Source organism: Lampetra planeri, chromosome 70 (assembly GCF_965212315.1).
Source record: "Lampetra planeri chromosome 70, kcLamPlan1.2.h2, whole genome shotgun sequence".
Classification (NCBI taxonomy): domain Eukaryota; kingdom Metazoa; phylum Chordata; class Hyperoartia; order Petromyzontiformes; family Petromyzontidae; genus Lampetra; species Lampetra planeri.
The window spans coordinates 390,586-415,811 of NC_136175.1; the positions used below are offsets into that span (position 1 = coordinate 390,586).

At 55.0% G+C, this 25,226-nt stretch overlaps 1 protein-coding gene across 2 annotated transcripts in view; it reads left to right on the top strand.

Annotated features, from left to right (window-relative positions):
- Positions 1-25,226, top strand: part of LOC144737489 (uncharacterized) — a 71,092-nt gene that overhangs the window by 37,252 nt on the left and 8,614 nt on the right. Inside the window, exons 6-7 of one of the 2 annotated variants that reach the window (XM_078620204.1) lie at positions 193-265; positions 19,751-19,840. In XM_078620204.1, coding sequence (XP_078476330.1) covers positions 193-265; positions 19,751-19,840 — 163 coding nt within the window. Of the gene's footprint in view, positions 1-192; positions 266-19,750; positions 19,847-25,226 lie in introns of both variants that reach the window. The other variant, XM_078620205.1, reaches the window with a different exon arrangement.

Here is a 25,226-nt window from a genome sequence, read left to right on the forward strand (position 1 = left end):
AACAGTGCCCATATACTAACACTGCCCAAAGGCTCAATACTGCATATAAACTCAACACTGCCCATATACTCAACATAAAGTGGGTGTGCAAATGGGTGAGTGGGTATGTGGGTGAGTTGATGAGTGAGTGGGTTGGTTCAATGCGAGTTGTGTTTTACCTTGTGTGTGTGCGCCGTGTCAACCCCTCCACAGAGAGCTCGCCAAGATCGTGGGAGAACCTCCAAAGCAATCTCTCCGTGGCACTCACATTGAAACCTCCAATCAGGTGTGTTCATCAAAACCTTACCCATCGCGGATTTAGCCGTTTGTGACAATCTTATTGAGATTCTTAGGTTTTTTCGGTAAATTCACGTAGGTAAAAAATTAAAATTAAGGAAAGTAAAATAAAATAAAAATCACGACGTTTCGGAGGCAACACAAGCTTCCGTCTTCAGGTGGAACCGTCACAGCCCGACAGCTGTATCAAGAAAATGAGAGATTACAGGAGATACCACTCCGTATATATAATGGTTGAGGGGGGGGGGCAGGAATGGCCCACTTTTATTATTATGGTAAGGTGCGGCTTGAGACTATGAATAGACTGCATAATAAAAGACTGAGCCTTTATTATGGAGAGGTTCGGTTTGTGACTACGCCTAGCCTACGTAACAAAAGTGTGCATAAAGAAAGCTAAACCTGGTAGAAAGCTAAACCTGGTAAAACAAAACTACCAGGTTTAGCTTTCTACCAGGTTTAGCTTTCTTTTTTCACACTTTTGTTATGTAGGCTAGGCGTAGTCACAAACCGAACCTCTCTATAATAAAGGCTCAGTCTTTTGTTATGCAGTCTATTCATAGTCTCAAGCCGCACCTTACCATAATAATAAAAGTGGGCCATTCCTGCCCCCCCCATTATATATACGGAGTGGTATCTCCTGTAATCTATAATTTACTTGATACAGCTGTCGGGCTGTGACGGTTCCACCTGAAGACGGAAGCTTGTATTGCCTCCGAAACGTCGTGATTTTTATTTTATTTTACTTTCATTAATTTAAAAATTTTTACCTACGTGACTTTACCGAAGAAACATAAGACTATGAATCCTTGCAGTCACGAAAGCTTCAAATCTAGAATCTTATTGAGGTACGGTTCACAGATTGCGCTCCTTTGGCTCGTACGTGTACGTATGTTGAACTTCTTTCACCACCATACGAAGCCAATGTGGTTGACCACGAGATTCCTGCACAGTAATGCATCGTAAATAAATACTGGGCAGGTATTCTATCTGTACTGCTCGCGGTAATGCTGCTACGGAAGAATACACGAGCTGTCTTGTCTCCGTTTTTTCTCCCAGCGGTCAATCGCAGTTCCCAGGTCAAGTGGTATTCCCAACCTCCAGTGAGGAAGGCAGTAAGGTTCAGCCGCCCGTGACTTTTCAGATTGTTTGTATTTCACATACTTTGTCTTATATACTGTGTGCCTGGGTATTTTGTACCATCGGAAACTCCACCCCCACAACTCCCAATTGGTGATGGGTAAGTTGTGGCGAGAGTGGAGAGTTTCACATACCTGGGCAGTGTGCTCATGACTGGCTCCAGTATTACAGCAGAGGTCTCACTCGGAATCAATTAAGCAGCATTATTTTATCATCGGTTGCGTAACGCTGTGTGGAAGTTACTTGGTCTGTCGCTCCACACGAAGCTTCAGGTCTTCTCGTCCACAGTTATCCCTTCCCTTCTCTATGCTTGCGAAACGTGGACCACCGCAATGGAACATCTTTGCCAGTTAAAAACGTTTAGGCTGGCCTGTCTACGATCCATCCTGGGTTTAACCAGGCTGGATTGTGTGAGGAGCTCACAAATTCTTGAAAGATGTGGACAAAGTACCATTGGTGAGCTCCTGTGGCAGGCAAGGCTGCGTTGGCTGGGTCATGGAGCCCGCATGCCCTGCCACCGAATGCCTAAACAAATTTTATTCAGCCAGATAGAGGGGGCTAAACGAGCACGGCACGACCTAGAGAAGAGATGGAGTGATGTGGTACAGGAGGATGTGGAGCTGAGTGGACTTTGCAATGACTGTCAAGATCGGCCTCTGTGAAGGAGGCTCGTGAAGGATGCTACAGGGCAGTTGGAGGCAGTCGCCCTCCAACAACAACGGAGGGTGGATGAGCGACGCTCACAACAACGAGAGGAGTGCCGTGTGGATAAAGTACAGCAAGTTGGCACAGTAGGGAGCACAGGTGGTGCATGAGCCAGTCATCTCAGTCAGTGGCACCTGGGTCTGCCCCGTAGCCTTCTGCCAGCGGGCATTCAACACTGCACCTGGCCTCAACGTGTACATATCCTGGCACAAGGACCGTGGTGACATTACCGCCACTCAGTGGCGAATCGCGGATGCTGCTGATACTTGGTGGTAAAGGCTGTGTGTAAGTGGAGCAGGCTATGTGTGTGTGTGGGCCATGGTGGTGTGAGTGGGGGGAATGTATGTAGCTAGAATAGTGTGTGCAAGAGGCTGGTAACCCCTCCATCTGGTACTTATTCTAAAAGGCACCCCGGTAGAAACACCAAAATAAGCTCGTGCAAGAGGCTGCAGGCGGACAGGCGTTTATGATGCCTTCTGACCAAGCTGCATCTGGCCGAGACAGACTAAACCCCTCCACTCGGGGTTCCTCTAGGTATAGGATACTACTGCGATTAGCCATGTTGGGACTATCATTGCGGAGAAGAGGCTACCACTCATCTGTCGGGAGATGGACTGGTCCCACATGGACCTTTGTGGAATGCAAGATGTCTGACAGTGCGGTTATGGCTCCAGTCATCACGCGTGGTGGAGAGTTCTCTACTCGGGACAGGAAACTGCTAAAGAACAGAGAGTGGCACTTATTTTGAACAAAAGAAGAAAGGAGGTGTGGGAGCATGGCAGTGTGGTATGGGAATCTATAAGTCCCAGGCTACTCTAGGCTCACCTCCATATCAATAAGAGGCAATAAATGGTGGTGGTTGCTTATGCTTTCACCGAAAATGAATGTCAGTGGAGGGAAGTAGACGAGACCGATGAGTCAGATGCCTTCCTTAACCTCCTGTTTCAGGTTCTAGCAAAGTGGCCCCTCAGCATAGTCATCCTGTTGGGTGAATTTAATCAACGGAGTCGGTCATGATGCAGACACCTGGGCTACAATGACCAGAAAACATGGGCCAGATCAGGTAAAAAAAAACGGTAGGAGGCTGCTATACTTCTGTAATAAAAGACTCGGATGCTTCTCTCTGACTCCGTGTCCTTTATTTGGGTTCTTAGCTTTTCCCTCACGGCACTCCCTTAGAGACCCTCTGCTTGCAGCCCCAGGCTGCTGTCACTATTGTAGCCTCCTTCCTCTCTTGCAGACCCGCTGCTAACTCTGTGTGCAGACCCCCGCTGCCAACTCCGTGTGCAGACTCCCGCTGCCAACTCCGTGTGCAGACCCCCGCTGCCAACTCCGTGTGCAGACCCCCGCTGCCAACTCCGTGTGCAGACCCCCGCTGCCAACTCCGTGTGCAGACCCCCGCTGCCACCTGCAGCCTCCTCGCTGCTCCTGCTGCTCCGGGGTCGGTCACCGTTGGCCGACGGTGCCGAACCTCGTTCCCCGTGTATGTGGCGATCTCGCCACTCACTCACTCTCCACCCTACGTGGCCTCACTCTTTCCCAGTCTCCAATCACTCCCTTTCCTCTTCCGGTTTCTCCCCTTATAGACCTGAACCCTCTCCCCCACGTGACGTACTCCTCCCCTCATGACGTCACATCCGGAAGGTCGTTTACGCCCGCATTACACCACCCTCCCCCGTAGAGAAAATCCAGCCGACCTCGGCTGAACAACAACTCAATAAGTAATGCGAGTGTAAAGGACCGAATACGTTAAAGGACACGAAGCATACAACAACAATATAGAACAAGAACACAACACAACAGTTAACGAAATGTGAGGGATTTCGAGCGAGTGCGGGTCGCCGGGCCGTCCCGGACGGTCGGCGGCCCACCCGCCGAGCGGGAACGTGGCAGGGTTTTGAGAGCGACAGGATAAAGTTCGTCCATCGCTATTGGAGGCCTGCCACCGTCCCGGTCCCGTTCAGAGGTGTCCCGCAATCGCGTCCGTGGCGGGGTAGGAAGGGCTGCAGGTCCCGGAGATTCCGCAGCCGTGGTAGGCACCCCGCGAGCGGAGCGTCCTCCCTCCTGCGGCGTCACGGCCGGCTTGTCTGTAAGGGGTACGACAGGCGCTCTTGCAAGGTCAGCAGGCACAGGCAAGGGCGAGTCGGCAGCAACAGACCCCGGCAAGGCAACCTCAGGAGATGACGCATCAGGTCGAGGGGCAACGTATGGCTTCAACCGAGATGTGTGTACGAACCAACGCCGCGATCCAACCCGAACACGCGCCGACTGTGGGTTGGGAACCTCGATGAGGCGAACCGGCCCTTGCCATGGTTTATGTAATTTAGGAGAGGTACCTGGCCGCACCTGTGGGCAATGGAGCCAGGCCAGGTCCCCCGTTTTCCAGGGGCACTCCCCCTTTGAACGTCGAGCACACCGCTCGTTCCGGGCCTGGGCTTTGGCCGTAGCCATGCGGGCTCCTTCCCTCGCCTCAGTGACACGGCGAACGTTGTCCTGAATATAATCAGGAAGAGGTTTAGCAGGTCCCCTCGCTCCGGTTCCCAACTGCTCATCAATTGGCGGCACGTTTTCACGACCGTACATAAGAAAAAACGGCGAATATCCAGTAGCCGCATGCGGCGTCATTCAATACGCCGAAAGCACCCCAGGGATATGCAAATCCCAATCTGATTGTTTTTCACTGACCGTGTGACACAGCATGGCGGACAGGGTCCGATTTAACCGTTCCACCATACCATCCGTTTGTGGGTGGTAGGGGGATGTCCGTATCTTCTTAGTTCCGAGAGCCGCACACACTTCCCCCAGCAATTTCGAAGATAAATTTTGGCCCTGATCCGTGAGAAGCCTCTCCGGCGCCCCCTTGTCCATAACGTACCCAAATAGAAAGGCGTCTGTAATGGACGCCGCTGACTGGTCGGGCAAGGGCCACGCCATCGGCCAGCGGGAGAGGTACTCCACGCCTACTAGCAAATACTTATTTCCCCTAGCGGATGGTGGAAAGGGTCCCAAAATATCTAACGCCACCAATTCATTAACTCGAGATACCTGAATAGATTGTATCGGCGGCACATATGGATGTTTAGGTGGCTTCCGGCGGGCACAATCGGGACACGCGCGAACGTGACCGACGACATATGTCGTCATGCCGTGCCAATAGTAATCTCGCTGCAGCGTCAATAGGGTCTTCTGCACCCCCAGATGTAAAAGTGTGTCACAATGCAGAGTCCTCATCAATTCGTACCGCAATGATGCTGGTACAACAAGACGCCAGCGTTCATGTATCCCTTCCCTCCACATCAGCAATCCATCTCGGAGAGCGGTTTCCGGCACACCCCGCGCACCGAGTCCCCAAATTGCCTTCACAGGTCGCTTACGTAACGTCACCAAGGAATCGTCCAACATTTGTTCCCGAATCCACACAGACCTCGGGAGAAGCAAAATCCCATCAGCCGGTCCCCCATCAACCGGTCCCGGCTCAAGCGGAGCTTCAGGCACTTCAACTGCCAGCGTGACAGGCTGAGGGGGGGTGCTGAATCGGTCCACACCTATGCGTCCCCGACGCACACGCGCAAGGGGATCGCTGCGGCAACCTGGAAAGCGCGTCCGCATTAGCGTGACGCACACCCTTCCGATGGTGAATTTGGAAGGAAAATTCTTGCAGCGTGTCCAACCACCTTGCCAATTGGCCGGATGGTTGGTCCATCTTAAGAGCATCCTGCAAGGCCGCATGGTCCGTGCGGACAATAAACGACCGACCGTACAGATACGGTCGAAATTGGCGGAGAAAAAAAACAATAGCCAAAAGTTCCCTGCGAGTGATGCAGTAGCGGGATTCAGCGGGAGACAAAACCCGACTACCATACGCCACCACGCGTTCCACCCCACCTTTTGACTGAGACAACACCGCCCGAATGCCAGTGTCACTCGCATCCGTATCCAGAATGAAGGGATGTTCAAAATCCGGATAATCCAACGTCGGTGCCGTAGCCAATAGATCGCGCAGGCTTCGAAACGCCGCCTCCTCCGGCGGTCCCCAAGCAAATTTGTGTCCTTTTCCCGTAAGGAGATGCAAAGGCCTCGCGATCGTAGCAAAATTTGGAACAAACCTCCGATAATAAGAGGCGAACCCCAAAAACCGACGCACATCACCCACTGTGGCCGGGGTTGGCCAGTCACGGACACACGCTGTTTTTTCCGGATCTGTGGCCACCCCGTCCGCACTAACAATGTGCCCCAAGTACCGTACGGAGTGTTGCAGTAGGTGACATTTTTTTGGCTTGAATTTCAAATTAGCAGAACGCATCCTGGTGAATACAGCCTCCAACCGCAGTAAATGCTCGTCAAATGTGCGGCTGAAGACGATAATATCGTCTAAATATATCAGACATGTCTCCCACTGCAACCCCGTTAATACCAACTCCATCAACCTCTGAAAAGTGACAGGGGCCGCATTCAACCCCATCGGAAGACAGTTAAATTGGAATAACCCCTGCGGCGTACGGAAAGCAGTCTTTTCTCGCGAGGGCTCGTCAAGGGGAAGCTGCCAGAAGCCCGAAGAGAGATCTAGCGTTGAAAAGAACTTGGCCCCCGACAAGGCGTCGAGAGAATCGTCCATACGCGGCAGGGGGTACGCATCTGCTACCGACACTTTATTTAACTTACGAAAATCCACACAAAATCGCAATTTGCCATCCTTCTTTTTAACCAACACAACAGGCGCGCCCCATGGGCTGTTAGACGGAGATATTATGTCCGCAGCCAACATGTCGTCCACTGCCCCTCGAACATGCTCTCGCTCAGCCGGACTCATCCGACGCGAGTTTAACCGGATAGGGGCAGCGTCCCCTGTGTCGATATGATGATAAAGCAGCGAGGTGCGTCCCAAGTCTAAATCGTCGGAGCTAAACACATCAGAATAACTCGATAATAATTTACGAATCGCACAACGTTGTTCGCCGGAAAGGGCAGAATTCTCCCCACACAATTCAGCGATCCAGCGATCATCTACCGCTCCATGGTGTGAAACACCTCCAACCACCCCCCCGCTGGACAGATCACCACGAGCCGTAAACGCCGTAGTGGTATGTGCCACAACGGTACCAGCCGGCACACACACGCTTTCGGTACTCGCGTTAAGCACCTGCAAAAACGGCCGCTGATCTGGCCGGACAATAGTTTGCGCCCCCACCAGCGCCGATCCGCCCGTAATAGCGGCGGACGGCGACAACAAAACCCCAGAAGCTCCCTGCCGACCAGGCACCGGCTTCCGATATCGTAAGGGAATGAGCATCTGTGAGCCAGGTGGAATATCAACAGATACTTCCGACAACGCCTGCACCTGGGCGACAGGAGCAGGTCGCCCCCAGGTGGACGGTAAAAATGCAATTTTACGGCCCCCCGGTAATTCAATGCAGTTTTCATTAATTCGAATTAGAATGGGCATTTTGGCCAGAAAATCAGTACCCAACAGACAAGGAACCGCAAGGGACCTCGAAATTAACACAATTCCCGAGGCCGACACTCCCCCGATAGATATGTTAGCGTCCACCTGGCCCACAATGCCCATGCTACCCCCGTTCGCAGCGACGCAGGAAGCGTAAGCCGGCCTCACGGCCCCTGGTGGGATGTTCAAAAGATGGAATATTACATCCGAAATGATGGTCGCGGACGCACCGGAATCCACCAAAATTCGTACGTCCACCCCTTGGATCGACCCAGGTACAGTGGACGAACCGGTAGCGGCCGCGACAACCCACCGAGCCAACTTGCGCCACTGCGTTACCGAGCGACAAGGCGCAGAAAATGGCCCCCCGTTATTAACAACATCCGCATCGCATGACAACGGCGATGAGTGAGGTGTCAAGCCTTGCCGGGTGTCTGGTGCGCACCGACTTGCCTGTGCTGGAGAATCTTTCTTGGGAGCGTCCGCTGTCGAGGCCTCCTGCTGGGGCGGACCAGGAACGCGGGCCCAGCAGTCCCTGGCATAATGGCCCCTACGCCCACAGCGGAAGCAATCGATGTCGTTGCGGCGCGCGGCGGGCACCCCGTCCCGACGCGGCCGTATCGGCGGCGCAGCCCGCGGCCCCGGCCCACCCCGGGCCGGCCACGGAGCGGAGGCAGCTGACAGCTCCTGCTGGCTGCTCCCGTCCGGCACGTACACTGCCTTTTTAGGGTCCCACCCTACGGCACCCCCCTCGACGATAGGCCCACCCGTCCACGCCGTAACTTGTTTCCAGCGGCGAAGGTTAAACTGGGCGTCCAGACATTTCGCCGCGGCCCGGGATGTGAGCTTCTCATGACCACACACCGGCATAGGAATGCCGAGATCCCGGGACAACTCCAGCATTTTCCCCAGGATGAGAGGTTCCAGCAGGTCAGGCTCCGTCTCCGGGTAAGCGGCCATAGCTAGCTCCAACACCGCGCCCCTATACGCCACCGGTGACTCCTCGGGTGCGCGTTGTCGTTGCACAAACCGGCGATGAGCATCATCCGGCGGCTCGTAAGCGTCCGCCATTTCGTCGAACACACCTCGCAGAGTCTTCTTCTTCTCGGCTTTTATAGAGCGAAAAAATCTAACGGACTCGTCATCGAGAAGAGTCGGAAGAACTTCCAATGCCTCGGCGTCAGTCCACCTCGCTGAGCGTACCGCTGCCAGAAATCTGCAGGCGAACGCACTCCAATCGCCCCCGATGGAGAATTCCTTGACAGTTGTTAGGTGACGACTGCGACTCCTTGCTCCCTCCAGCCGCTGACTCCTCCGGTGGCAAATTCAACATGGCGTCGCAACGTGGTGTCGACAAGATGGCGGCCGGCCGTCGCGGAGGGCCCAAAATGGCGGCTTCCCGCTTTTCGTCGTGCGCCACGCCCAAGATGGCGTCTTCGTGCCGCGTGGCCGATAGCGGCGACAGCGAAGACAACCCGGACTTCTGCGGACCACCAACATCTCCTTCCGACGCCGCCCTCGGCGTGACGAGCTCACACAACTGTGTAATGATGTTCTTGAGAGTTTCAAGTTGCTCCACCATCTGGCTCCATCTCGAATCCGCGTCCTTTGGAGCAGACGGGTCCGCCGACACGGCGACCTCTTGGACCCCCGGACCCGCACTTGTCCCAGCACGGATCTCTTCCTCTCCCAGAGTCCGGCCGACTTGAGGAGGAAGGTCATCGTCGTCGGAAGATGAAGCCGATGCCGGAGTATTCTTTTTTCTCAGTTGTTTTGCCATGCCGACCCCACTTCTGACACCAGTGTAATAAAAGACTCGGATGCTTCTCTCTGACTCCGTGTCCTTTATTTGGGTTCTTAGCTTTTCCCTCACGGCACTCCCTTAGAGACCCTCTGCTTGCAGCCCCAGGCTGCTGTCACTATTGTAGCCTCCTTCCTCTCTTGCAGACCCGCTGCTAACTCTGTGTGCAGACCCCCGCTGCCAACTCCGTGTGCAGACCCCCGCTGCCAACTCCGTGTGCAGACCCCCGCTGCCAACTCCGTGTGCAGACCCCCGCTGCCAACTCCGTGTGCAGACCCCCGCTGCCACCTGCAGCCTCCTCGCTGCTCCTGCTGCTCCGGGGTCGGTCACCGTTGGCCGACGGTGCCGAACCTCGTTCCCCGTGTATGTGGCGATCTCGCCACTCACTCACTCTCCGCCCTACGTGGCCTCACTCTTTCCCAGTCTCCAATCACTCCCTTTCCTCTTCCGGTTTCTCCCCTTATAGACCTGAACCCTCTCCCCCACGTGACGTACTCCTCCCCTCATGACGTCACATCCGGAAGGTCGTTTACGCCCGCATTACACTTCTGTGCAGCCCATGTGCTTGTAGTTACCGACACCGTGTTTCGGCATCGGCTCATCCACACCACATCGTGGAAGCACACCGGGTCCAAGCAAAAATATCTGGACTAAATAGTGAGGGCCTAGTGTATGAGGATCCATGTCCTTGACACCAGGACTTACCGCTGAGCTTATCTGCCCAGTGTCGATCGGCTTGTTATCTCTACGATGTACCTGCCATTCTTCCACTCCGGTGGTTTGTGTCCATCCAGTACCCCATTCCAACCCACAGTGGCCTGGTCTCATCTAGCTGAGGACAGTTGCAAGCAGAAATTTCAACATCAATTACAGCTGCTGAGGTTTACATCGTCCTCCTCTTGATGCTGAGGAAAAATGGGTGAGTTTCAGGACTGCGAATCATACAGCTGCAATGGCTGCATTGGTATGCAGTCCAGACATCCCCAAAGACACGGACTGAATGAGATTTTCCCGCTGGTTGAGAAAAAATAACAGTCCGATTCCCATCGTCTGCAACATTCAACATCGGAAAATGGGGAGACTTGCCACATCCTTCGCTCGGAGGTATGGAGAGCCGTGCGGTGCTGCCAGGGGGAGTAGTGGGCATGCGTTGCTATGGAGAAGGAATCTGCCTCAGTAGCCTCTAATCACAAATCACTCTTTAATTCCATTAAAAAAGTAACGTGGAGCACCTCACCTATCACCATCCATACGTTAGAGAATGGAGGTCCAATCTCGGACCAGCGTACGCCACATCAGACATCTGCAGGGATGCAGCACATTTCTATGAGGTCTTAAAAAAGGGGAATTCCCTCAGTCCAGAAAAACCTGCTCGAGCTGCGGTGCCTCAAATATTGGCAGGAGTAACCATCCCTTCTCAGTGGCTGGCTGAGGTGCCATATGTGCAGGATTACACGGGGCGATCCAGAGTCTGAGACAAGGGAAAGCGCCGGGCAGAGATTATCTCTCAAGCTAAATTCAGGGGAACATGACATCAATATGTAGTAATTACTCAGGAGGCTTGACGACGGGATCGGAGGCACACTTATTTATTTAACACAACTTGTATACAGTTAGCGAGTATACACAGGACCTAAGGGGTAACGTCCCCTTACTCGGCTAACAGGGAGACACAACATCTAAGCCCCGCTAACCTAAGCCCAAGTCCTCCACTAGGGAGCTAGGGGAGGCTACCTGTCCCAGCCCTGGTCAAGCTGGGATCCGACCCCCTGAGTTCCCAGACCTGCTCGTCAGTCTGGGCTCTCGGGGCCACGCCACCGGCTTGCCCTGGTCGGCCCTGATAAGGACAGCGAGCCAGGGGAGCTCCGGGGCCTATTCTAGCTGGTCTTCCGTCTTCGCTGGTTAAAGCTGATACCTCGACCTCGAGCCCTCCGGCTCACCCCCTCTTATAGTCCGCGGCCCCCCCGGGAGGGGCCCGTGGGGGATGCAGGTGCGGACGTCGGTGTGGCCACCTCCTATGTGTACGGCCCTAACCACGCCCCTTGTGTTTGTTTGCCATCCGCTCCCATACACAATTACACCTCTACATCACCCCCCCCTGTACAGCTCGCAGCTGTCCCCGGCTGCAACAAAATCAGAATAAAGGTGCATGCCTCCCCAAAACCGTGTGTGCCTCGCGTAAATTTAACAAGAACAATAACAGTCATAACAACAACAACAACAGGAAACAGGTAGAAGAAGAAAGAGAAAAAAATAACCCGGCGCACCCTCCCGAATAAATACCCCATTCCGCAAACCCAACATATATACACGCGCTCCGGATGCCCCTCCCCCACTGTCCGCAAGGGCCCCCCAACGGCCGACCTCACAATAGTCTGCGCGTTTTGGCGCGCGTTCTCGCGGCGGGCCCGTCACAAGGGCTCGACCCGGCACGCTCAGTGGTGGTTGGTGACGGTCCGGGTGCAAGAGAGTCTGGCGTCGCTGCCGAGTGACCCCCGACCCCTCCGGGAGGGGTTGGCGGGCGTGGACCCGTCACTCCTGTTGCACCTGGAGATGGAACAGTTGATGTCATGTTAGGCGAGAGCAGCGACGTCGGGGAGTCGGCGGACCCCTCACACGTTTGGCCATGCGTGTGTGTGTGTGAACCACGGGCCGGCGCAATGAACGGTTTCAACCTTGAGGGGTGCACGTACCACCGACGCCTCCCCCATTTGACGCGAACACATTGCGGCCGTAAGACCTGTACGACCTCCACTGGCCCCCGCCACGGCCGTACCAACTTTGACGAGGTTGCCAGTGGCACCTGGGGACAGTGCAACCATGCCCTGTCCCCTGGTTTCCATTTGAACACATGTACCCGCCCCAGCCGAAGCCTCTCGTTCGCCTTCTGGCGGAGTTCAGAATTTTGCACGGCCGCTTCCCGCGCCTCAGACAATTTGCTGATGTTAAATTTAACGTGTTCGGACAAGGTAGACTTCGCCTGAGGCGCCGAGAGCTTCAGCTGGGTCGTCACAGGGGGGTTAGCCTCGCGGCCATACATTAAAAAGAAAGGGGAAAATCCGGTGGCCGCATGGGGAGCCATCCTGTAGGCCTGCAACACACCGGCTATGCGAAGGTCCCAATCTGTCTGGGATTCGGACACCTGTTGGGACAGCATAGACGTGATGGTCCGATGCAGCCGTTCCACCATCCCGTCAGTTTGAGGGTGATACGGGGAGGTCCGAATTTTCTCCGTACCCAAGAGGTCGCACACCTCGTGGAGGAGTTTTCCCGAAAAATTCTTACCCTGGTCAGTAAGCAGCCGTTCCGGAGCACCTTTGTCGAGGACATAGCCCTGGACAAAGGCCTCCGCGATGGCTGCTGCCGACTGGTTGGCCAGGGGCCAGGCCATAGGCCATCTCGTGAAGTATTCGACCCCTGTCAATAAATACCTATTCCCCCTGGGTGTAGCGGGAAATGGCCCGAGTATGTCTAGCGCAACGAGCTCGTTAACCCGGGAAACCTTTATGGACTGCAGCGGAGGGTTGGACCCCCTAGCTGGTGGCTTTCGCTGCGCGCATTGCGTGCACGACCCCAGGAGATCCCCCACGTCCTTTGTCATGCCCGGCCAGAAGAAATCGAGCTGGAGCGTGGCAAAGGTCTTGTGAACCCCCAAGTGCAGAAGCCGCTCATGAACAGCCCATACCACCTTACCCCTCAATGCTGCAGGCACCACGAGCTGCTGGCGGCGGGTTTTTCCGTCCCAGTGCATTAAAAGACCCTGGAACAACCCCCACGAGTCAATGTTCGCCACCCCCTGCCCAACCCCCCCTGCGCGATGGCGCAGAGCGAGGAGGGAGGTGTCCTCCATTTGGAGGCGTCCCCATTCCGCGACCGACAACCCCAGCAACGAATCTCTCCCTTCTTGCTCGATAGGACCCGAAGCCGAAGGCGCATCGGCGGCGGCCACGAGGACCGAATCGGTGGTGACGTTCGGGGGCCTACAACGCCCCGAACCCAGGAGGCAAGCGCACTCCGAAGTGGGTGGCAACCGTGACAGGGCGTCAGCGTTCGTGTGGCGGACGCCCTTACGATATGTGGTGACAAAGTCGTAGTCCTGGAGAATCTCCAACCATCGAGACAACTGGCCCGATGGTTGTTGAACCCGCAGAGCGTACTGTAGGGCCACATGATCTGTACGGACGGTGAAACGCCGACCGTACAGATATGGGCGGTACTGCTGAATGAAATAAACAATTGCCAATAATTCCCGACGGGTAACGCAGTACCGTTGTTCCGCTGGAGACAGTACCCGACTACCGTAAGCCACCACATGCTCTACGCCCCCAATGAGTTGGGACAGCACGCCCCCGATGCCCGTGTTACTTGCATCTGTATCGAGCAAGAAGGGTTGTGAGAAGTCGGGGTAATTCAACGGCGGAGCCCCCACCAGGGCATTCCGGAGGGCGTGAAAAGCAGCCTCCTCCTCCAGCCCCCAATGAAACCTGACTCCCTTGGACGTCAAGGCATGCAATGGTTTCGCGATTGTAGCGAAGTCAGCCACAAACCGTCGATAGTACGACGCGAACCCAATGAAACTCCTGACCTCTCCCACCGAGGTGGGAGTCGGCCAGGAGCTGACGCATTCCGTTTTGGCGGGATCAGTGGATATCCCCGAGCGCCCAACAATGTGACCCAAATACCGCACCGATTTGCGGAGCAAATGGCACTTCTGCGGTTTAAATTTTAAATTGGCAGCCCGCATTTTGAGAAAAACAGCACGCAGCCTCTGGAGGTGTTCCTCGAAGGATTTGCTAAAGACGATGACATCGTCCAAGTAAATTAAACACGAATCCCATTGCAAGCCTGCCAAGACCAGTTCCATTAACCGCTGAAAAGTTGCCGGCGCAGAATGTAAGCCCATCGGCAAGCGGTTAAATTGGAAGAGACCTTGCGGTGTCCGAAAAGCAGTTTTAGGTTTTGATTCGTCATCCAGAGGAAGCTGCCAGAATCCAGATAGTAAATCGAGGGTGGAAAAGAATCGCGCCCCCGCCAAGGCATCGAGCGACTCATCCATTCCAGGAAGCGGGTACGCATCTGCCACAAAAATTTTGTTCAATCGCCGAAAGTCGACACAAAACCGCAGTGAGCCGTCGTGTTTTTTCACCAAAACGATCGGTGCGCCCCACGGGCTGTTGGAAGGGGAAATGATATCGGCGGCTAGCATGTCATCAACAGCCGATTTGACATGATCCTTTTCGGCGGGACTGAGCCGAAAGGGATTTTGGCGGATTGGCGCGCTGTCACCCGTGTCAATATGGTGTCGCAGCAATTTAGTACAACCAATATCAAATTTGTGTTTACTAAAAACGTCGGCAAATTCTTTCAGGAGAACTCGCAGCTGCGCACGCTGCGTGTCGGACAGATCCACAGATCCCGCGCAAAGTGCATCCAGCCATCCGTCATCACAGTCCGAATGCGGTCGCGACGGAGGATCGGTGGTTACCTGACCCACGAGTGGTTCCTCATAGGGCGCCGGCGTTGCGTGTGCAAGCACGGTCCCTTGAGGAACCACGGCCGTTCGCGATCCTACATTAAGGACTGCAATGAAGGGGTCCCCATCCCCTTTCACCATGGTCTGAGCCGCTAGCAAATCGGGTCCATTGACCCCGGCTCGAGATGGTCCCAACAAGACCCCCCGATCCGCAACCCCTTCAGCAAACGGCCGACGCAACCTAAGAGGGACGAGCATCTGAGCCCCCGGGGGTACGCGCACAGTTTTTGTCACGAGCGCCTGCACGGTGGCAAACGCCCGACGCTCCGTGGTGGGGGAAGACAAAAATGTAACACGTCGGCCCGATGGGAGCTCGATGCACCCCTGGTCAATCAAGATACGGATGGGCATTTTGGCCAAGAAATCCGTCCCCAACAGGCACGGAACCGCGAGTGAGGAGGAAACCAAAACAGGCCCGGATAATTTAATGTCTCCAATGCAAATTTTGGCGCGGATTTGCCCAATAATGCCCAGCGAGCCCCCGTTAGCAGCATAGCATGGCACGTCAACAGGGAGCAAGGGACGACTTTGAACGGGAAGGATGTTATAAATCAAATCAGATATAATGGTCGCCGATGCCCCTGTGTCAATTAAAATCCGCACCTCTACCCCATCAATATGACCGACCACAACCGATGATCCCGCCGACGCAGCAACGACACGATGGGCGAGCTCCGACCACTGACCCGGTTGGAGCGCTCGCCGCATTTCAGAACAATCGCGCGCGATGGGCGGCGATTTTCGAACCCTGTTCAGTTGAGCGCGTGAGTGTGTGTCGGATGTGTGCATGGGCCAAACGTGTGAGGTGCCACGACTCGCCGTATTTCTCTGCTGGAGCTTGGGTGGAGACGGCGTGGCGTCCTGACGAGGTGTCGCTCCGCGCTGACGGGGAGCCCGGCATCCTGACGCAACGTGGCCTTGCAGGCCACAGTTGTAGCAGCGTGTGAGCGCCCCAGATGGCCTGGGCTGCTCCTGGCGGCTCGGTCCATTCCGAGCCTGCGGTGCCGCCGATCTCCATTCCCCCCGCCGCTCCACCCCGCAGACCTCCTCTGATGGGAGGGCGGTGGCCGCCATGGCATGGCCGGCCACCCCCTTGGCAGCTTTGCGACGCAGGGACCGCAAGCCCCCGTGGATGTGGCGCGCGACCAGCAGGGACGACATCTCTCCGTCGTCTTGAGCCAAGACGGCGATGTCCAGCTCATCGGCGAGTAGCAGCAGCTTTTCAGCCACCATGGCGTCCACTCCCTCCTCGTCCATCCGCGGGAAAGCTGCCTTTGCCAGGGCCAGGAGAGCCGTTCGGAAGGCCAGGGGCGATTCGTTGGCGCCCCGATGCCGATCGTGGAACAGCTGCCTGCAGTCCGAAGGCGGCCCATAGACGGCTGACAGCAGCTGCAGCGCCAGGTGCAGCGTGGCGCGCTTTTCCTTAGGCGCCGAGGTGAGGGTAGCCAGGGCGTCGTCGTCCAGCATCGCCGGCAGCGCGCATAGTGCCTCGGTGTCCGTCCAGTTCGCCATCTCTTGATGAGCGATGAACCGCCTTTTGAAGCCGCCCCAATCTCCATCCGCTCCCACGAACTCCTTGAGAGGCGGCAGTCGCTGTTGTAAGGCGACGTCCGTGGCTGCGGATCTCGCTCCCTCGTTCCCAGCCGACGTTACAGTGTCGGCGGGCTGTGAGCATGGCATCGCCGGTCGCTCCGTTGTTGACGCACTGGCCGGCGTTGATGATGTCACGGCTCGTGCTTGGCCCTCAGCAGTCACCTGACGCAGGCCGGCCCCGCCCTCTGCTCGCACTGTAGTGATGGCGGGAAATTTAACCGCGAGCCGCGTCGGGGTGGCGGGAAATGCCGGCGTGCGTCGGCTGCTGCCGTCTTCCCGCGCAGCCCCTCCAGCTCCCAGCCACGTGATCTCCTCCAACACGGCGGCCGCGGCGTAGAGCAGCTCCGCCAGGCGGGAGTGAGCCAGCCGAAGTCCCTCGGCCGACGCATCCCCCCCCTCCTGTCGTAGCGGCGCGGGTGTACTCGGCCCCGGCTGCTCCGATCCGACCTCGGCCATCTCTGGTGGTGATTCGGCCGCGCTGTCCTCCCTCTCCGACTCCCTGGTACGTGTCGTCCCTCGTGTGTCCATCTTTGGACGTTTTACTTCTGACACCAGATGTAGTAATTACTCAGGAGGCTTGACGACGGGATCGGAGGCACACTTATTCATTTAACACAACTTGTATACAGTTAGCGAGTATACACAGGACCTAAGGGGTAACGTCCCCTTACTCGGCTAACAGGGAGACACAACATCTAAGCCCCGCTAACCTAAGCCCAAGTCCTCCACTAGGGAGCTAGGGGAGGCTACCTGTCCCAGCCCTGGTCAAGCTGGGATCCGACCCCCTGAGTTCCCAGACCTGCTCGTCAGTCTGGGCTCTCGGGGCCACGCCACCGGCTTGCCCTGGTCGGCCCTGATAAAGACAGCGAGCCAGGGGAGCTCCGGGGCCTATTCTAGCTGGTCTTCCGTCTTCGCTGGTTAAAGCTGATACCTCGACCTCGAGCCCTCCGGCTCACCCCCTCTTATAGTCCGCGGCCCCCCCGGGAGGGGCCCGTGGGGGATGCAGGTGCGGACGTCGGTGTGGCCACCTCCTATGTGTACGGCCCTAACCACGCCCCTTGTGTTTGTTTGCCATCCGCTCCCATACACAATTACACCTCTACAAATACAACGGTCTGGACCACAGGACGGGTTCCACATGATTGGAAGGATGCTCTGGTGGTTCCATCTCTTAACAACTACAGTGTACTGGGAAAAGTCATGGCAAGGCTTATTCAACATCGGCTTGGCAGGCACGCTGAGGAGAGACTTACAGAGCCCCAATGTGGTTTTATACGCGGATGCCATATTCTCTGTCCGTCTGCTACAGCAACAATGGAGGACAGAGGATTGACGCTCATAACAATGAGCGGAATGCCGGGTGGATAAAACACAGTGAGATGTCATAGTTGGGGGTACATTTGGTGCATCTGCCAGACATCTCAGTCAGTCAACCCATGGTCGCTGGATCTGTTCCATAGCCTGCCAGCGGGCCTTCGACACTTCACGTGGCCTCAAAGTGCCCTTATCATGGCATAGGCACAGTGGTAACGTCACCGTCACTTAGAGATGAGTGGCTGGTTGTTATTGTACATTTGGGGGAGTGGTGGCGCAATGGTTAGTTCACTGGACTACAAACCTGGTAACCTAGGTTTGATTCGTGCTCACGGCCACAAACTCTAGGGATGATTATCGGAACCGGTGCTGGGCCTCCCCTCGGTCGTCTCAGCCTAAAATGAGTACCTGTGTAGTATACATCGGCACTGGGGAGACAAAGGTGGTGTCACATGATGTGAAGTCTATGCAAGCGGGGTGGAAGAATTTGTGAGCCGACGCAACATGAGGCCTTGCCGGCATGGCAAGGGCCAGCTTGGGGTAGCCCCCCACCTCTGCCAGGCCTTCGTGCACCACCATCGCGAGTCTCCGCTAGAAACTCCGCCAGGGGTGCCTTGCGTGGCCCTCTGCCATGCTGCCGGGCCCAGCCAAGGGCTCGACGGGGCCACCCCCCGGCAGGTCTCCATCTCTTCCTTAGTCTCCTCATCCCCTTTATAGAAGAAGTGTCCTTTCCTCCGAGTGAAGCCCTCCTGGGGGTACGAACCCCCCTTCCTCTGAGTGCACCAGCGTACGACACATCTCGTCCGGGCAACTATTCTATACCTCAATACCTCACAGAGGGGTTCATTTTCCTGCCCCCCCTCCCCCACCCCGAATTGTTGAATTCGGAGGTACCCTTGCAATCGTCGGTTTATATGTGTGCCTCTATGTAGGTGATTATCTCTATACGTATGTGTGTATGTTGGTGCAGGGAAGGTTTCTTTAAACTGAGGGCATCCCGTTCGGGCTGAGACCTCTCATAGAGTTAGCTACCTGCCTAACACCAGCACTCACTCACGCACACACACAGCACATCATAAACGATATAAAGGCAACGACAGCACAGACTGTGGAACGTTTATTCTTTCACCTCGAGTTTGGCTGGGCTTAGAGGAGCTTTCTGGGGTACCTCGACCTAGTGAGCCCGGCACGGTGGCACTCAAACTCAGGAATGTGTGTGTGTTCCAGCGGAACCCAATGCCTTGATATCCTCCACACACGTCCACTTTCTAGCACACCCTCTACCAGACGCCCTTTTCCAACCCCAATACCTCCCGCTTCCTGATTTCTGCACACTCCGGGACCTAACTCCCTGATTTGCCACTGATTGGGGAGGTGTCTTGCGTTTTTTTTTATAACTAGCACGAATTACGTAATATCACTCCTCCTATCCTCCCTCAACTGCCCCCTCACTACGAATTAGCTTTTAAATTACTTCCAGTGAGAAGTGTCGGTCCCACTGGCGTTGCCCGATGTGTTGGGAATGGCGGTCTTAACAATAACCAAGTGGCAGAGAGAGAGAGCGATAAACAACAGCATGTGTATTCATTTCTATATCGTGCTTGTGCCTTCATAGCTGACAAAGGAACCCCCAGATGAAGGTTCATTTTTTGTGCTTATCAGTATTTGCATGGCTGCTTTGGCACGTATGTATGTGTGTGATGATAGTATGTGGGGGGTTGTGTGCCTCCTGTGAGGGCACCCGCCCCACCGACATTAGCAGGTAAACGTGCAGGGCTTAGCAAAGGGCATTCATTTCTCGGTGGTCTATGGCTTTACAGTAGCATTCTGTGGTCCACCCAACCTGCCGTGTGCCGTGCTGCCCTTCATAATTGATGGTACTGGCTAAACGCACATGCCCTGACCATCTGTTAAGGCTAGACGGGGGATCTTTGTCTTGTCTGTGCAGATTCCCAACGTGGGGATGTTGGCTGCAGTTTGTTGCTCCGCACTCTGCCTGGGCCTTCTCGTGCTGTGGATACTGAGCTCCCGACGCCAGGTGAGGGTAAGTGTGTGTCATAGTGAGTCGTGTACTGATTAGCGCGCTGCAATACGAACCTGGCGACTGGCAGTAGGTCTACATGAAATTGATTTCTCTAAGACGATGGTACTTTGCAACCGACTGGCTATCAACAAATATTTGTTCATGAAGCCATCCATATATACAGACACAGACACAATTTCAACCGAGACGACGTTTTTAAACTCGGCAATCATTGGAAAGATGTCATCAACCACTTTGGGTCATGACTTGATTTGTTTTCTTGTCCACCTCCACCGTCAGCAGTGTGGGTGTGTGGAGCCAGGTGCAATGCTTTGATTCATGTAGACCTACTGGCGGTGTCGGGGCCCTCTCCTACATTAACATTAGCTGTCCCGCCCATCTAGAAACCTTCTAAACAGCTTGCCCTCAGAGGCTAACCTCCCTGTTCCTGATAATGACCGCTTGTGTTGCGATCGAAACGTCGTGATATTTTATTAATTTGTATTCACTTTATTTTTATTATTTTACTGTTATTATTTTTCTATCTATGTGACTTTACCGAAAGAACCATAGAATATAGCACATTTCATCTCCGATGCAGATGACGTCTTAAAAATTGTAGAGCAGTGTTATCAGAGGCAACGCATTCCATAGTCTTGGAGCTGCATTGACAAAAGCCAGATCACCCTAAGAATATAGCCTTGCCCTCGGAATACTAATAAGGAGATAAAAACTATCTCAAGGACTTCATTGGTGTTAGTAATGATGGGCGAACCTATTGACAGCCCTGTAGGTCAATAGCAGCACCTTATAATCAATTCGATATTTGATTGGTAGCCAATGCAAGAACAAGACAAAGGGTGTGATGTGCTCGTGAAATGGTCTTAGTGTAAGCATTCTAGCAGTAGCATTCTGAACGAGCTGAAGTCTACCAAGCACCTTTTTCGGAATCCCAATCAGTAATGTGTTGCAATAGTTGTTGGGAAAACACAAATGCATAGACCATACTCTGTAAATCATCAGGTGAGAGGAATTGACGAAGCCAGGCAATACTTCTGAGGTGGAAAAATCTTGTTCTGACTACTCAATACATGTGCCTCAAATGGCAATGGCTGATCAAATTCTACACCAAAACTTATGACCTCCTGTATACGGGTTCCGGAGACAGTTGTAGAGGTAACTTCTTTATTGCAATCCATCACTCCAACAGTCCAACACTCCAACACTCCAACTCTCCAACTCTCCAACACTCCTGATACTCTGTTACAGCCTAGGTACACAGCCTAGGTACACAGCCTAGATACTCTACTCTGGCTACGCTCTGGAACTCGCCCTCACAAGGTCGTAGAGTCGGGAGTTCCAGAGTCCCACCACTGGCTCTCACAACATCCCAGGGTCCTCAAATGGCTGGTCTTGTGTCTTGGGTCTTGAGCTACGACTGGCCCTGATCGTCCAGGGAGCTCCCCTTTTATGCCTAGTCCCCAACGAGGGGTGGGGCCGTGTGCGCCCCCAGATATCCCACAGAGCACACACAGCCCCCCCCCCCCCCCCCCGTTGGTGGCGCCCAAGCGGCTTAAGCGCCTGGGCCACCCGGGAACCCAACGCCTGGCGCCAAGAGGCTTAAGCGTCTGACCCGCCTGGGAACCCAGCGCCTGGCGCCAAGAGGCTTAAGCGCCTGGCCCGCCCAGGGTCCCAGAGCCCCCAGCAGCCCCTCCATTCTTATGTCACTACATTATCCCCCTCTACGTAGCCTCCAGCCGACCCGGCTGTCAAAAAAAATACAATTGTACAATAAATTATTTGTTAACCATTAGAATGAGTGTGTGACAAATCAAGAAAAAAATGTGAAGACAGCGCCTCTCTCCCTCCTGTGGTCACGCGTATAAAAAAAACTCCAGGCCACCGATGCAGAACAACACTGTATAAACACATATATGCAGGATGAACGCACGCCCCAATCGCCCACTATACATGATGGCAAGGTGAGTGGCGTCGCGTTGGGATGAGAGTTCATGGGCGGGGGTCATGAAAATCTTTGAGTTTGGAGCGAGTCCGAGTGGCAGGTCCATCGGTCGCGACGGAGGTGGGAGGGGACCGACGACCCGCTGATGCGCTTGTGTCCTGGGTCGCTGATCCCGCGGGCAAGCTTGTTCCCGCTGGGTCGGCCGTGGCGGGTTTCATTCCCAAGGCACCTGAGGGCGGGACAGCGGGACCTGCCCAAGAGTTAGAAGCAGCATCATCGCGGCGCGGCTCGTCAGACATGTCGCGCTCTCGACCCCGGAGAAGTGAAGGAGGTGTAGGGTTTAATGTAAGGTTTTAGACGTGACGGGTGCACGAACCAACGTCGCTTGCCATGCTGGATCCTGACACACTGCGGGCAGAGAACGCGAATAATAACAACCGGGCCTCTCCAAGGCTTAAGCAGTTTTGAGGAAGTAGCCAATGGTACCTGCGGGCAGTGGAGCCAGGCGCGGTCCCCTTCTACCCAAACGTGGCGGGACGTGCGGAGATTCCGCAACCGCTCGTTGGCAAGCTGACGGGCTTCTGAGTTATTTTGAGCAGCCTCCCGGGCATCCACGAGACGACGCACATTAGCACGGATGTGGTCGGCAATTTTAGCCTTAGGTGCGGGCTGTTTAATGCGCAATTGTACGTCGATTGGGGGGCAAACCTCCGTACCATACATAAGATAGAATGGCGAGTACCCCGTGGCAGCATGGGGCGCCATTCTATAGGCGGCCAAGACACCAGGTATGTGGAGATCCCAATCAGTCTGTGACTCAGACACCTGGTGGCTTAGCATGGAGGTAAGTGTCCTATGTAATCGCTCGACCATACCGTCAGTCTGGGGGTGATATGGCGAGGTGCGAATTTTGTGTGTCCCTAGCAGGTTGCACACATCCCGCAACAGGGTGGAAGAGAAATTTTTCCCTTGGTCGGTCAGCAGGCATTCGAGAGCACCCTTATCCAGGACGTAGCCCTGGAAAAAGGCCTCCGTAATGGCTGCTGCAGACTGGTTGGGGCGTGGCCAGGCCATGGCCCATCGGGTAAAATATTCGACCCCAACCAAAAGGTACTTACTACCCCGAGGAGTAGCGGGAAATGGACCCAAAATATCCAATGCGACGATCTCATTGACCCGGGAAACCTTAATGGATTGGAGCGGCGGGCAGGACGGCCTAGCAGGTGGTTTCCGCCGTGCACATTCTGTGCTACCTTGCACAAGGTCAGCCACATCGTTTGCCATGCCAGGCCAGAAAAATTCCAATTGGATTTTAGCTAGTGTTTTCTGAACACCAAAGTGCAAGAGGCGATTGTGGGTTTCCCACACAAGTCGCCCCCGCAGGGAGGTGGGCACCACCAACGTGTGGGATTGGGACCCCCCATCCCATTGCATGAGGACGCCTTCCCGGATGACATATGATACGGGGCCCCCCTGCCCCCTGTGACCCTCGGCATCCCTAGCGCGGCGTCTCAATTTGAGGAGGGAGACGTCTTCCATCTGAAGACGTCCCCAGTCGTCCAACCCGAGGCCCAGCAATGCGTCCTGTGGAACTTGCGCGGAGGGAGCCCCGTGGTCCCCGACCCCATCCCCGGCCGCGGCCGCAAGGGATGGGGGCAGTACCCCGTCAGGCTGCTTACAACGCCCCGCACCCAAAAAACAAGCACAGCGCCCATTGGTCGGCAGTCGCGACAACCCGTCGGCGTTCCCGTGTTGAATCCCCTTGCGGTAAATGACAGTGAACGCAAAGTCCTGGAGGATCTCGAGCCAACGCGAGAGCTGTCCAGATGGTTGGTCCACTCGCAAGGCATATTGTAGCGCCGCGTGGTCGGAGCATACTGTGAATTGCCTGCCATACACGTATGGTCTGTACTGCTTTATGAAAAAAACGATAGCAAGCAATTCGCGGCGCGTCACGCAGTAACGTTGCTCCGCGGGCGACAGCACCCTGTGCCATAGGCAACGACGCGCTCCACTCCATTGACAATTTGCGACAGCACCCCTCCAATTCCGGTGTTGCTGGCGTCTGTATCCAGAATGAACGGAGTGGTAAAATCTGGATAAGACAGGGTAGGAGCATCGACCAGTGCTTTTCGGACGGCATTGAACGATGCCTGTTCTAACTCTCCCCAATGGAATTTTACCCCTTTGGCCGTTAATGCGTGGAGGGGCTTCGCGATGGATGCGAATCCCGCAACAAATCGTCGATAATATGAGGCGAAGCCGATAAAACTCCGCACCTCCCCAACAGAGGTAGGAGTTGGCCATGAGCGCACGCAATTTGTCTTTTCGGGGTCCGTGGTAATTCCCGAGCGGCTGACAATATGGCCCAAGTAACGAACCGAATCCCTCATGAGGTGGCACTTTTGCGGTTTGAATTTGAGGTTAGCCGCCCGCATTTTAAGGAAAACTGCCTTCAATCGCGTGAGGTGTTCATCAAAAGTTTTGCTGAACACGATTACATCGTCGAGGTAGATTAGGCAAGAATCCCACTGGAGCCCAGCGAGGACCAGCTCCATCAGGCGCTGGAACGTCGCCGGGCCGAGTGAAGACCCATGGGAAGTCTGTTGAATTGGAACAGTCCCTGCGGCGTGCGAAAGGCCGTCTTTGGTTTGGATGCGTCATCAAGGGGTAGCTGCCAAAACCCCGAGAGGAGATCCAAGGTGGAGAAGTAGTGCGCACCTGCTAAGGCATCGAGCGACTCGTCCATCCTGGGAAGCGGGTAGGCGTCGGCCACAGAAATCTTATTAAGTTTCCTGAAGTCAACACAAAAGCGGAGGCTCCCGTCGTGCTTCTTAACAAGAACGATCGGCGCCCCCCATGGGCTATTTTATGGCGCAATGACATCGGCCGCCAACATATCGTTGACGGCCACCCGTACATGTTCCTTTTCGGCAGGGCTCAACCGGAATGGGTTTTGACGAATTGGAGCGGCATCACCCGTGTCGATGTGGTGGCTTAGCAATTTAGTGCAGCCAATGTCGAATTTGCTTTGACTGAAAACGTCGGCGAAATCGCTCAGCAGCGTGCGTAATTTAGCATGCTGTAATGGTGACAAATCGGCAGAAGTGGAGCAAAGCACGTCGAGCCATCCTGTGTCAGGACCTGGCTTGGCAACGGAAGAGGACTCGCCCCCTACGTGACCCACGATCACATCTTCTGGCGGGGCTGGCGTCGCGTGAGCAAGCACCATTCCCTGACAGATAACGGCCGTTTCCAATCCCGCGTTAAGGACCTGGATAAAGGGGTCGTGGTCGCTTCGCAACGAGCGTTTGTGCACACACGAGGTCCGACACCCGCTCAGCTGAACGCGAAGGCCCGATCACAGCACCCCCCATGAACGCGTCGTAGTCAAGGGGTTTACGAAACCGGAGGGGAACTAACATCTGTTCTCCGAAT